This window comes from Rhagoletis pomonella, unplaced genomic scaffold, assembly GCF_013731165.1.
Source record: "Rhagoletis pomonella isolate Grant_MI unplaced genomic scaffold, Rhpom_1.0 Rhpom_scaffold_00006, whole genome shotgun sequence".
NCBI classification, from domain to species: domain Eukaryota; kingdom Metazoa; phylum Arthropoda; class Insecta; order Diptera; family Tephritidae; genus Rhagoletis; species Rhagoletis pomonella.
This window is the reverse complement of record NW_023458560.1, coordinates 20,338,958-20,353,449: the sequence shown is the minus strand read 5'-3', so window position 1 is coordinate 20,353,449 and position 14,492 is coordinate 20,338,958. Positions and strand designations below refer to the sequence as shown.

The 14,492-nt window shown below is 35.7% G+C and overlaps 2 protein-coding genes across 2 annotated transcripts in view; one reads left to right on the top strand and one right to left on the bottom strand.

Annotated features, from left to right (window-relative positions):
- The window catches only part of LOC118740495, a 139,165-nt gene that overhangs the window by 33,022 nt on the left and 91,651 nt on the right, over positions 1-14,492 (top strand). The window lies entirely within an intron of this gene.
- Positions 768-2,560, bottom strand: LOC118740497. The gene is made up of 4 exons (XM_036472053.1): positions 2,256-2,560; positions 1,853-2,094; positions 1,619-1,792; positions 768-1,166 (listed from the first exon to the last, which is right to left on the bottom strand). The coding sequence occupies exons 1-4, from the start codon at positions 2,451-2,453 to the stop codon at positions 941-943; spliced, it is 840 nt and encodes a 279-aa protein (XP_036327946.1). The 5' UTR covers positions 2,454-2,560; the 3' UTR covers positions 768-940.

Sequence of the window (14,492 nt, the reverse complement as noted above, 5' to 3'; positions counted from 1 at the left end):
TTTTTACGTGGCGGGTCCCAAGCCCAGCGCACAACCCATTGCTGGGACGGGGGTGGTTTCGCAACCAAATACACGTTTATATAGCGAGCCGCTTGCTCCAAGCAGACACCCGCTTGCAGCCGCACCTACTGGTGAACAGACGCTGCAGACTTCAGTGAGCCCTTATACCGAATAACTCGGAGTGGCCCCACCGAAGCTCCCTCTCTTTCTACCGTGACCCAAGGCTCCACTCGGATTGGTTACCGCATCTCGCACATGGGTTGCTCACGTTGCCCAGAGTGCGCGAACGAGGACGCAAGAGTCGGGATTGAGTATAGCCATGCAACTGTAACTGCATACCCAGCGCAATGACTATACCCCCTGTGTCGCGTCTCAAACAAATCCAATCATATTTTTTTTTAATTTATCTTCAAAGTGGATTCGTAATTAGCAACCCCTGGAAACCCCTGGTAACGAGTTCCAATCCATGACAACGCGTAAAACGTTCAGTATCAACGTTTTAATTTTAGCATTCTATTTTCGAAAGCATATTTTCGGGTACTAGGCCCAAATAAATAACACAATCCTCTTTTTTTTAACACAAATAAAAATATTTTGAGGTAGCGTTATGAATTAAAAAAATTTAATTTTTGAACCACACTAAAGTCGAGGCCACGCAATGAGCGGCAAAGCGGCAAGCGGCTGAGCGGCGCCATACAAAAATGCCGCTCAGCCGCTTAGTAATGCCGCTCAGAGCATGGCCACTACAATAGTATTTCATATGTTTTAATTAAGCCGCTCAGCCGCTCGCCGCTTTGCCGCTCGCTGCGTGGCCTCGGCCTAATGTGCATCCATATTTCATTCAAAACTGCTTCTACGCCCTCATTTACAAACTTTGACACACATGTATGAATGTATGAACAATATAATAAGTACATTCACATTAAATACTGAAAAAAAACTAAGTCCGCTCTGGTACTGGCGTCCAATAAACGTTATCAATTGGCTTAAAACCCAACTTCTCGAACATGGAACGTGACGCCGCATTCTCAAATATGACAGGGGCGGTAACTTCAAGCCCTTTCGACGCAATCAATTTGGATATTTCGCTAACAACCAAACTGCCTAGCCCCAAACGTTTATGGGTATCGACTACTTGCACTAAACCCAAAGCACCAATTGGTAATCTGCAAAATTAATAGAAAGTTATGATATCATATTCAACTAATATTTCTTCATCCTTAAGCTCGTCGGCGATTTCAAGCATCCGTTGTTGGTTATCCCAGCAACGGAGGCAATCGGAGATCGTCGTGTCACACGTACTTGTTGTCGGCTCGTGTTGATGGAAAATCAAAAATTTTTGATTTTCCATCAACGCGACCGCTTGACAAGCGGTCTGTTTGAAAGTGGCGCAAAGCGTTGACAAGCATTAGTGTGTTAGTTTGTTGTTATATGTAAAATGAGCAAGTTCGCAGAAGATAAAGATTTTACGTTGCGGTTTAAATGGTGTTGACGCTTTATGCTTGAGTGTCGCCGGGCAAGCTTCAAGCACCCGACATTCAACCCGACACTCACACATGTACTCGTTGCTGGGGTAACCAACAACGGATGCTTGAAATCGCCGACGAGCTTAACAAACCTCAAAGACCAGGCAACTAAATTGCCTGCGCTATCGAAAACTCCAACGCTGTCATTGTAAGCAATCATGCGTTCCACAAAAATTACTGTACCAGGCGCCCAATGTGGCCAAACACTGTTCACTTGTTCGGCATGTTTCGTTTCTAAGCGACGTAAAGTGAAACCTTCAGGTACACTAAAATTAACATCAATTGAATATGAGAAGTTTTAAAGTTTTTAGCAGCTATCTTCTTACTGCACAGGCAGTTGTTTTGCCTTCTCCATGTCGATATGATACCAAGCAGTGCCGTCTGCAAGAAAATTCTCCTTTTTCAAACCTTCAGCTAAAACGAATTTTTCCACAGTGGGTATCAGCCGTTCGGGATAGGCAAATATATTCAAATTCCCTTTGTTATTCAGCATCTTAAGCGCAGTTAGCAAACGTTCCTGATTTTCGCTTAGTGTATTGATGAAAACTTGGTTGTATGGTTTTTTGTGCTATAGCGAAAATATTTATTAGCTTGATACGATGTCACTTCATATTTGAAATTGCAATAGACATTTAAATTAAAACGAGATATTATCTCTTTGTTCAATTATTAAGTTTTGTAACTGCTCAAACAACATACATACATACATACACACGCATATGTACTTACAATGGCTACATAAGTACCGTCCCTTCGCCAGTCTCCATCCAAGGAATGTATTTTAATATCGAGCTCTTCATTTTGCGTCTTCCATTCAATTAAACACTGAATTGTATTATAAGCGCAAGTAAATTTCTTTTGTCCCTCGTAAAGATCACGCAACTCAGGCCATTCCGTTTGAGGAATTTCCACTAAAGCATGCAACATGATACCCGTCTAGTGTAGTGCTAACGCGAAGCGAGTTGAAGCAAAACTATCGATGCAATGTTTCGGCCTTTCAGAGAGACCTCTCAAATTGTTTATCAAGTATGTACATTAGGGTGGTCAAAAATGCACGGGAAAGAGTAAATTCGGAATTGATCTACATACATGTTAGTTTGCCACTGCGTTTCCCTGTTTTATTTATAACTAAATGCAATGAACAAACTGCACAATGTGGTAGCGCAATGCATACCCTGTTGAATCACTGACAATTATTACGATTATAATCGTAAAAAGATGTTTGTTTTCTTTTGAATGTGTATATACTTGAGTGTAGATGTAAACAAAATATGTATGTACGCGAAGAGAATTTTTTTTTCTTAAGCCAAAGCAGAAACCAAAAAATCGAGACTGGTTTTTGAACTGAAAAATATATTCTTCTAATCAAGAAAAGGTAAGAAAATATGTAAGTATTTGGTAGTTTATTTTCAAAATAAACAATAAAATATTTTCTTGATTTAGTCTTGTTTAAGACTAAATTAATTAAGAAAGCATTCGTTTAAATTAAGAAAATTTTTCTATCTCAACGCCTGATTCTGTGCACTAGATAAATTAAAATTTTGTATAACTTTTAAATTTTTACTAATTTATCTTAATAAATTATCAAGGTTGAAAATGCTAATGACAAGCGTTTACAAATTTAAATTTCATGTGAAAATTATAAATTTTGTATATTCAAAAATTTATTTACATACATATATCATTCAAATTCTGCATGTGCCGGCAGCGAAAACAGCTGATCATTAGGTCGCCTTTACAATTTGGGTGACCATATTTAGAAAACACTAAGCCATATTTAGAAATGAGGAAATGATAACAAAGTATAAATATAAAACAAAGAGAGATTATTATAATTTATAATTAAGATTTAATGAATCCACAACTATATTTTTCAAACAACAAAAATATTTCGTGTTTATGCTGGTTTCTTCTAAACCTTTGAAAGCAAATAAGAAATACGGTCACCTTTGGCACGTACAGCTGTCACCGCCCAGCAGGGAGATAGAAATAAATCTATCGCCATTAAACGCCGCCGAACAAGCTTCGCATTTCGCTTTGGCTGTGCTCAATTTCATATGCCGGCGGGTGTTCTAATTTTGACTGCGCGAATTTCGCTGTGGTGAGTTCGCCGTTCGCCGGCTTTGTATTCCAGCTATAAAGTCGATGTCTCTACCTACTCGGCTACGGCAGTCAAAAGCTTTTTTGCTTTTAAATTCATATATTTCATATGTGACAATGAAATCAGTTCACCTCATGTTGAAAGCGTAGATCTTTTTGAACCGTCTTCCAGGTTATCAGTTCGTTGAAATATTTTTTTTTTTATGTATGTTACCGCATAACTTTGGGCCACGTCAACCGATTTCGATAATTCTTTTTGCATCGATAGTATCTCAGAGGTGATCCCATACTAATCTTGTTTAGATCCGATCATTAGATCATGAAATATATATCGTCGCTGCGCCAGCAAAAACAGTTATGTGATGCATGAATATGCAATATTTTATTAACACTATATATTGCCCACCGCCGTCGGCCGCTGTGGTGTAGTGGTAAGCAGTGCGCGCTTCCACTCCGCAGCACCTGGGTTCAAACCCTGGTCAAAGCAACATCGCAAAAAATATAGAAAAAAGGTTTTTCTTAACAGCGGTCCTCCCTCGGCAGGCAATGGCAAACCTCCGAGTGTATTTCTGCCATGAAAAACAGCTTCTCATAAAAATACAATCGCCGTCGGAGTCGGCGTAAAACTGTAGGTCCCTCCGCTTTGTGTGACAACATCAAGGCGCACGCCACAAACCGGAGGAGAAGCTCGGCCAAACACTAACATATGTGTAAGCGCCAATTTATTATTATTATATCTATTGCCCACATTACTGCATTTGCCGTTCTCTTATATATCTTTTGGTTTAGAACTGACAAAAAACAACTACGTGCCCGCAGTACTAGAAATACAATGAAAAAAAACGGGTATACGCTTAGTTGCTTATAACTGTTTCTGATCGCAGGCGAATCTGATGAGTGTGCTTTGATTTCGATGTAAAAAATAATTATAAACCAACTAAATACATATGTACATACATATGTATGCACATACCCATAATGCAATAATACAAGGTGGTATCAGTTGTGACAGCTCGATTTGACACTGCCTTAGCTCAGTAGAATGAGAAGAAAAACGGGAAGAAATGAATCCCCACATGGGGGAAAAATATAAAATTTCAAAATTTCTCCTTAACAAAACTTGCTTTTTTATAGTATATTCGTTATGAAATGAAATAAAATAAGACAAAATACCTTTTTAAGAAAACAAAGTGTGTATGCTGAGAAGAAATAAAAAACATTCAACTATATTAATGGGCAAAGAATAGTTAAAGAGGTAACACTGTTTCACGTAAGGCAGTCAATATGGCGGAATTAGAGCGAGAAGTTGCCAACTGATAACACCTTGTATTATTGCATCATGGCACATACCACTTACACTACATAGATTCTACTATTTAATTTGACCGCTTGCAAAGGTAAAAAATATGGAGGTAGACAGCGTCCACTCTACATTAGAAAATGTATTCAATCCACCGATATATTCACCAATGGACTATATAAGTCGTATGCGACAGGCGAGAAAAAAAATTCGCCGCACCCCTACTCTTCAAATGTCTTCCAAAACAAGAGAAAACACAATGCAAACTTTATGCTCCTTTAGCTTTAATGTGCGGGCTGAAATTGTTTTTATGATTTCATTATTTCCTTTAAGATTATTGGGAGCTTTCACAATTTTACCCAGAAATCATTTGACGCTGACTTCACAAAAAGGAGAAGGTTATCAATTCGTCGGAATATTTTTTAGTAATAGTTATTTTTTTTATGTATGTTACCGCATAACCCGTTAACCGATTACTATAATTCTTTTTTTAGAGGAAAGGTGTTACCTTAAAGGCGGTCGCATTCTAATTTAGTTTAAATCCGATCATTGAATCATGAAGACATAACCGATAATCCTAAATTTTTATATGAGAATTGAAGCCGGCTTTCTTTTTTGCTTAAAAATGATATGTTTATGTAAGCATTAGTTGAAAATGCAGTCTCATATAGAGATGTAAAAGTAAAAGTCACTAATATTTTTAATGCAATCTTTCCAACAGCAGTGTTTTCTGCATACACTTGCATCCAGAACTCTCTTGGCTCCCTTCGTAGTATTTAATATTCAAAGTGCTGTCGTCACTGATGTCCAGAAGGTTTTCAAAAGCTTAATTTGTCATCCCAGTAGGTTTACTTTTCGGGTCACATGAAAACGGGTTTGTTATCCAGCTGTAGACATCCTCAGAGTCAATGTTGGGAAAATATTCGACAATGGTTTTTTCTAAACCTTCCAAGTAAATGCTGGTAATGCGCGTTAAAGCTAAGAAAATAACTTTTACAGCCAATTTCACGAAAGCAATTTAAGTGAAAAATTATTTCAATTTTTTTAATTTTATATGGAAATTGACAGAAAATAATAAATCATTTTCCATTTAAATTGGTGGGGAAACCGGCTGTTATCAATTTTCTTGGAGTTAACTTCAAAGTTACATACGTTTTTCTGATTTACTTTGTCTACTTATGGGGGTTTCCATGCAAATTGCTAGAAATTCTAAAATATACACGTCACCAATAAACAAATTTCGACGTGCTTGAATAAAACCAAAGATGTATTTTAATTTCGCAGGCCTCTGTTATCTTCGCAGCGTTATCCAATACGGGTTTTAAATCTAGTTACGGAACCACCAAACAAACACCAAATTTGGGAAAAAAACATATTTGTTTTAACCGACATCACAAAAAGGAGGTTATCAATTTGTCGGAATATATATATATATATATATAGAATAGAAGTGGGGTGTAGGTAGGGTCGGGTACAACTTAAAAATAGGTTTAATATATTTTAAAACAACCGCTATGTTCGTACTTGATGCACTTATCTATTAACACCTTGACCATTTTTGATCCGTTTTGTGATCATGTTATGGAAAGGAGTTTTATAGACCTTTAAAATGATGCACAACAAGATTTTGTTATACTTAGCTTGTTGGGAGTTTACATCGCGTAAAATTTTAAAATCCCCTATTTTCTCTTAATTTCTTCGAATTTGACCATCGCTTAATTCAAAAACTTTTATGAATATTGCCGAATTTGTAGGATTTATCTAAAATTACATTTACTTTCGAATAGCCGATACCTCAAATTTGGTACACACATATAGTAATTGCTTAACTGAGGTATACAAATTTTTGAAATTAGCTATTGTCAAAAGGAAGCTTTTCTTTGGCCAATCTGGCAACTCGGGTACAGCACCAATGCCCCAAATATCGGGCCTTAGGATAAAATAATGAGAAATGTTTCAGAAACAATGCTAATAGTGTATTAAATATACTGTTTTCTAATGGAATGAGAGCCAAAATCACAATTTTCAAAATAAGTGACATTTCGAATGGTATTTTGAGGGTTAAGATAATTTTGTTGTAACCCCTCTATAATTTTCCTATACTATATAATAATTTTATCTCCACATTCAATTATAGCTTTTCTAATCGAAGATCTATGATTTTGAAAAGAAAAAAACTAGGATTTTGCCCATAGTGCGCCAGGTATAAAGTTCGTTTTCTCCGAACTTATTTTACATGTTGATGTTAGGTTTGTATGGGTGGTATGCTTTAAAATAAATCGATTACGTCCATTTTATTGGCGTCCATATGCAACATTATTACAAACATATGGACACAATTTCGGACTCATATATTCACCGGTGCACATTTTATTGCATTTTGACGTTAGGGAGGTATGTTTTAAAATAAATCGATCAAGTAAATTTTTCGTTGTTTTCTTGATTTATGTCCATAAATGTTTCATACGGAGAATTGAGGTTCTACACCGATTCTTTCTCATTTTTTCAGAAAAATTTATTTGGTTGCGCCACTGTGGGCCGTAGTAAATACACAAAGGAGAAAGGAAAGAGATATGTGAACGATTTCGGGCGAAATGAAACTCATCATAATGCTGAATATTTTTCCGTATGAATGGAATACCCCATATACGTCCCTACTGGCAAAGCAATTAGTGAATCAGTGCACGGACTTCGAAAAATAAATTGCGGTAGATTTTACATACAAAAAATGGTAGAAGTTGATGGATTTTGTTAAAAGAAACAATATTTTATAGTTTTCACTCATGTATATTGGAAAAATAAATGCGAATTCACATAAGGCCTCGATGGTTCTTAATGTCAAAATATGTATGTATTTGTTATAATTCTTACTGTCATTATGCGTGAAATTTATTAGTGTAATTTGATATGACTTTATTTATCCTATATGGATATATAAACTATCTAATATTTACGGAGTTCACAAGGTGTTGTATCACAGGTGCCGTGATTCGGGTCCTGTGATAATTTAAAAAGGTCCTCAAATACTTCAAAATACTTTGGTTAAAATTAGATCTGACATGCTTGAAGTTTGCAACCCGTTAGATGGGCAGTGATCCAAGCAAACGTATTGCACTGTACCGTGCACTATAGTGAATACAAAGTAACATAGTCAAGCAACAGTTCGTATAAAAAATCAATACATGGAAAGAATTTTTGTTTGTTGTTGTTTGCAAAAAAGATTGACCTGCAGCGAGTTATTCAAACGAAATATAAAAGAGAAAGATAAGATAACACGAACGTTGCGCTCTGAATCAAGAGAAGGTACAACGTCTCTCTTGATACAAAAAATACAAGTTCTCGTTCTTCAATGCCAATCAGGGCTGCCAACTTCGCTCAAACCGTGCCATTTTTGGCCCTATTTTACTTCTAATGGAACCTAAGCTCTCAATTTGGCACAAAGTCGCAAAATGGCACTTTTGAAAAATAGTAATATTTCAATACACTTTTGTGAAACCCTTTGCTTGTCCTTCTTTTCTTCAACTAAAATTTTCTAATTACTAGATTGTATACAACTGGTTTATCCTATTTTGGAGTTGGAGTTTTGTTTTAGGAATGTGTTTCTAATTTTAATGCTAAATGGTAAGAATTTAAAAGAGTGGCGCCTTTTTTGGCACTTTTATTTTTCTACTTGGCACATTTTGGCACTTTTTTACCGTCAATATGGCACTTCATAGCTAAGGATGATTGGCAGCCCTGGCAGCATAAACATATATATCAGCGATGCCAACTTCCGGGGAATTCCCCGATTTGTGGGGAATTTGTCTCGTTGCGGGGAATCGGGGAATAGCTGCATTTTGCGGGGAATTTTGACTATTTAATTTTAAATCATTAAATAACTTACCTAGAGTGCAGAATATTTTTTGTAATGTATTGTTATTATTATACTAAATTAAATTTTCTTTTAAAAACTACTAGGAAAAAGTTGAAAATTTTGATGATTTTTTTTTAATTTGTTGAATTTTTGACTTGACTTTGACTTTTGTTATACAATAAGATACATTTTTATAAAAAATTAGTAAAAAAAAAATAGCATTTAAATGTTGTATCGGTAAATTTCGCGGTGCTAACGGGGAGAAAGATAAAATGATTTGGCATCCCTGATATGTATATATACACAAAAAGAATAAATGAATCTTGCAGAGACTCTCAAATTTGTCTCTCAATAAATTTAATAATAAATTTCCGCCGCTGTTGAGCAATGTCTGCTATTCAACGCTCGAATATCAATATATGAGTTTGAAATAAATGCCATATAGCTACCTGAACTGACCGCTACCTGATCTCCTATGTTGTGAAAGCTGCACCGATTATCTACCAGTAGCACAATAGAAACGAATATGTATTCGTTTTTACTACGTGAGTGTATGTAAATTCAAAACTTTAACTTTCAAGCCACTTTTGTCTAGATTTTGATTATTTTGATTATGACACTCTTGCAGCAAATGTGCGATATGATTTGTGTATGATTTATATGCATCTATTCAATAACACGTGAGGTACATATACAAAAGATTATAAATATGCCGTTGCTAACTAAGTTCTCGAACGCTCAATACTTAAGCAGGGATAACACGATTTGTACATTTGTAGAGATTTGTACATTTTGGCAGCCACTTGGCTTGGTTTTGTGTACATAGAATTTTTATCGAGAGTGAGTTCACCTCAATAAAAAAAAAACTCCCACTCTGTAACTGCCGAAAATCTTATTCGATGATTTCACTGTGTTTGTATAAAAAAAAATATTATCTAACATCATTGGCATATAATGCCTCTTTTTGCATTAATCGCACACTGCTAGCTTCAGCACCCAAAAGGTTTCGTCGACAATTTTAAAACCTAATTTCTCAAACATGGGCGTGAAATTTTATTTTCAAACACCACTGGCGCAAAACCAAACGCCTTGACATGAAGCGTACGAGTATATTTCCTACCCACGTCGCATGTGTGCTTCCTGGATGAAGGAAATTAAATTCTCTTTTGTATGAGTTTTAAACAAAGTTTAAGTGATACGAACAGCAAACACCAAGCAACTAATTGGATTTCGTCATCAAATGCGCCGACACTATTATTATAGCGTATCAAACGTTCCACATAATGGCTTGTATCAGGCCCACAATGTAACCAATAGCCGTCAACTGTTTGCGCATAGACTGGTAGTAAGCGCTGCATAGTGTAGCCCACTGAAACTCAAAAATTAAACAGTTTAAACTACCGAAGATTCGGAGTTATTGCTATAAGCTGCACTTACTCAATGCTACAACTTAATGCCAACTTCCCACCTAAATGATTCCAAATAAATATTCACTAAATTTTATATCCTCCATACCCAGCCCGTGATCAAAGAAGCATTGCCCCACAGCCGCCAGCATACGCTCGCGAAAACCACAAATCAAGTAGCTGGTGTATTTATCGAGCAAATTGAAAGCAGCAGCCAGACGTGATTTGTTCTGGGTGAGCGTAATACCTCACCATGATCATATCGTTTAAAGTGCGGAAATAAAATACGATTTTTAATTGTTCAGAAAAATTTCGAACTTATCTCAGCGAACACGCTCACACTGCCCACAAAAGTGCCATCTGTCCCCCAGTCGCCATCTAGACAATATAAATTAATATCAAGTTCTGCATTTTGTGTCGCTCAGTCCAGTAGGCTATAGCCAGAGGAACTTTTTCGATGTCCCACATATAAATCGCGTAACTGCGGTCATTCATCTCGTGGAATTTTCAACAACGTGTGTGCTATTTTAAATTTGAGTACATTCCAAAACGTCAAAATACAATGCATCACTCTCTTTAATTTCTAAACCGTACTAGAAGAAAAAGTCTAAATTGCCCAACCTTGTTGAACACTAGCATCTAACCGTGGTTGCGCACATTTGGCTTTGCAATCTGCTTAGGTTTAGAAATATAAGAGACTAATACTTTGTATTTTGGCGTTTTGGAATGCATCCTTTCACTTACTATGGTTATTTTTAGTTTATTATTGCCGATAATTTTATTGTTTCTTTGTCCTAGGTTGGGAAGCGCTGAACTGCGTAGCTCTGCGGTCGGTAGAATCTGGAAAAAATTGTGGTAGATTTAAAAAAAAATGTGGTAGATCTCAGGTTTTGGATCAAACTCTGTACAAAAATTAAAAAAATGCTGCAAGGTTTCACCTAATTTACAAACATTTTAATTAGAATCTAAAACAAAATTAATTTTAGTATAATAAGGTGCAAGATTGAAGTTGCTAAAAATTGCAATTTTTCCCCCCGACAGTTTCGATCATATTTTGAAAGAACAAATGTCGCTCGTTCCAGAAACCGCTACTTGGGATTTGCCGATTTTGACAATTCTCAAGTAAAAGTAAACAACACTATAAAAACTTTGGATTCACTGAAATTTGCTAATACTTTCACAAAAATCGCCGGTTTTTATCATTTTCGCTCTTAATTCTTTTTATAAATCATATATTTTGCAATTTAACATAATGAAACAAGGTTTACTGTCGAAAAATTCTGCCTATTGTTAGTGTTTACTGTTTCACAATTTTTGCTCGTAAAATTAAGGAAATTATGTCGAGCAAAAATAAAGCTACTCAAAAACGCGATTATGTGGTAGATTTCATACTTTGTGTGGTAGATGCTTAAAAAAGTGGCAGATCTAGCACAATGTGGTTGAAGTCCGATCACTGACAGTGACATAAAGAGCGCAAATATTTCTCGCTGCTGTTTCTGCTTATCGCATACAAATGTACGTACCAATGTTGCCAGATTCATGGTTTTAACTGTAAATTAGAGTTTATAGACAAGCTCACAGTTGTTTAAATTGCCTCCTAGTGCAAATTACACTTCTTTCCGAAATTTCCGATTTGAACGGATAAATTAAAATTTTTCTTTCGGTAAGTAAATTTTAAATATAAAACGGAACGGTGAAGTTGGAGCATTTTCTCATTTGAAACAGATGCTTTCAGCTGTCCTTTGCATTCCAACCGCCACAGCAAATGTGGAAAATGATGTTTTCTCAAATCCATTTGAATAAAAAAGGAAATAAACTAGAAATTCCAGCACTCTCTGGTATTTTAAGAACTGAAGATTTTTTAAAAAATGCTGCAGGAGGTACTCAATTTGAGGTATCGAATAAAAAGCCCAAAAAATATTAATAAAGCAGGTTACAAAAAATACTGATAATGAATTTCATTAAAACCGAATGCGATTTAAATGCCCCATTTTGTAAAGCCTATTTTTGTTTGATTAAGTATAAGTTAAACGGTTTAAGTAATTTAATTTTAGGAGAATAGTTTTTTTGTTCTTGGTGTTTAGTTATGTTAGTTAATAACATCTGGTAACACCGAAATGTACATATGTACATACATATGTTTCACATGCGTACATTAAATAAACTCTGCGCTCGTATGGAATAGTAGCTTATGTAGGGAAGTTGGTTTTAGTATAATGCGGAATTCCCTTTGTTCTTTAAACGACAAGGATTTTTTTGATGAGACTAAATAAGAATATTGACTTGCTAGTATCGGAACTATTTATTGCACGTTTATTTGTCAAAAGTTCTTCAACGGTTCGGCGCCAGTGAGTCATTCGCAATCGTATGCTGCGAATGCCGCATTATACTAAAGCCAGCCTTTCGATATAAGCTACTGTTCCATATGAACACAAATTATACTGGTATGAAACCAGTGTTACCGTTGCACATTTTCAAAAACTTGCAGACATTTTAAGAGAGTACCTACTGAAATGCTTACTCACTGCTCAGTTATGTATGCATGAGAAAGTTTAACTTTTTGCTATATTATTTCCAAACCTGTTTGAGATACTAAAATTATCATCATTCTGCTCATTCATATATGTATGTACACATGTGATTTTTTATTTTCTCCGTTGCTGCTCAAAAGTGAGAAAATGAGAAGCATTTTTTTGTTTTGTTTTTAGTAGGCATACATACATATGTAGCACGATTGGGAGAAGTGTATTCTATCATTCTTGCATATGTAGGTACATATATGAGGTATTACAATTTTGAGAATTTATCATAAGTGAGAAGACTTAGCTACTTTGCTCAGTACACTTTCCGCAGTTCGAGGGAGAGAACTGTCGAAATTTTTTCTACCTTGTTGAATGTGCGTTGGAATAAGCTTCAGAAAATTTATTGTTGTTTCAAAGGCCGTGCATATTTTTTGTTTTCTTTTGGCGTGGAGTGTGTGTTTAAAGATGTCTAAAAAAAGATTTAATATAGAAAAATTTGTGTCGTACGATGCATCTTCAAATAAAAGTGTTTGCTTAATAGAAACTTGCAAAAAGGAGCTCAGTGGAAAGATAAAGGGGAACATTAAAAGACATTATAAACTGGTTCATAGGCAAGATATTGAAAGCGGCGATGAAAGCGATAGCGACGATGTTCCTATATGCAAAAAAAGTAAAAACACAATTAAGTTAAGCACTACTATGAATAAATCCGATTTTTTGAAGTGTTGCGTTGGATTGGTGACGAAGCAAAATATTCCATTTAGAATATTTGACGACAAAGAGTGTTTTAAGCAACTAATTGCACCATACGAGCAAAAATTTGACATAAATTTAAACACAAACAAAGTGGGAACAATTTTGGGGAATGCATATAACCATATAAAATCGGAAATATCAGCTTTAGTTAAAAACAAAATGATTTGCCTCAAAATTGACATTGCTAGCCGAATGGAAGGAAGTGTCCTTGGTATCAACATACAGTACATTAAAGACTACAAAATTTGTATTCACACTATTGGTAAGTAATATTCTCATTTTGATTGTTGACTTTTCCGACAGGACATGATTATGGTGTCTTTGGAACGATTTTCGGTTCCCTTGTCAAATTTGGTTAGGAAACCAATGAGAACGAAAATAATAATCAGAATGGCACAACGCCGTAATTGGTTTGTCTCCAAACTATAATTGACAAGAAATAAGAGAAAATCGTTGCAAAATGCGTCACTATTGGAAAGCTAGAGCACTTTAAAGGCTAAAATTAACCGCAAAATTTAATCTTTTTATTTATATACGACAAATAGCGGCCGCTGTAGTGTAGTGGTTAGCAGTGCGCGAAGTGGTAGGTAGCAGGGCCTGGGTTCAAGCCTTGCCCAAAGCAATATCGCAAAAAATTTAAAAAAAAAAAGTTATTTTCTTAATAGCGGTCGCCCCTCGACGGGCAATGGCAAACCGCCGAGTTAATTTCTGCCATGAAAAACAGCTTCCTATAATAATACAACCGGCGCGCCGTTCGGAGTCGACGTAAAACTGTAGATCCGTTAAAAATTTTTTTGTTGGAAATCTGCTGGCATTTTTTTTTCTTTTCGTTTGGTGGCTGGATTGACGCAGCCACTGGTCCTGATGTTCGTATCGGAAAATGATTAGTTTTAAATTAACTAACATACCAATCCGGCTCCTCTCGATAGTACCTTTTGGATATGAAAATTATTATGTTTACTTACTATTAAATCGTCTCAGACTGATAATACTACTACTTCTATTGTGTAAAAAAAAACATTTCTTAAC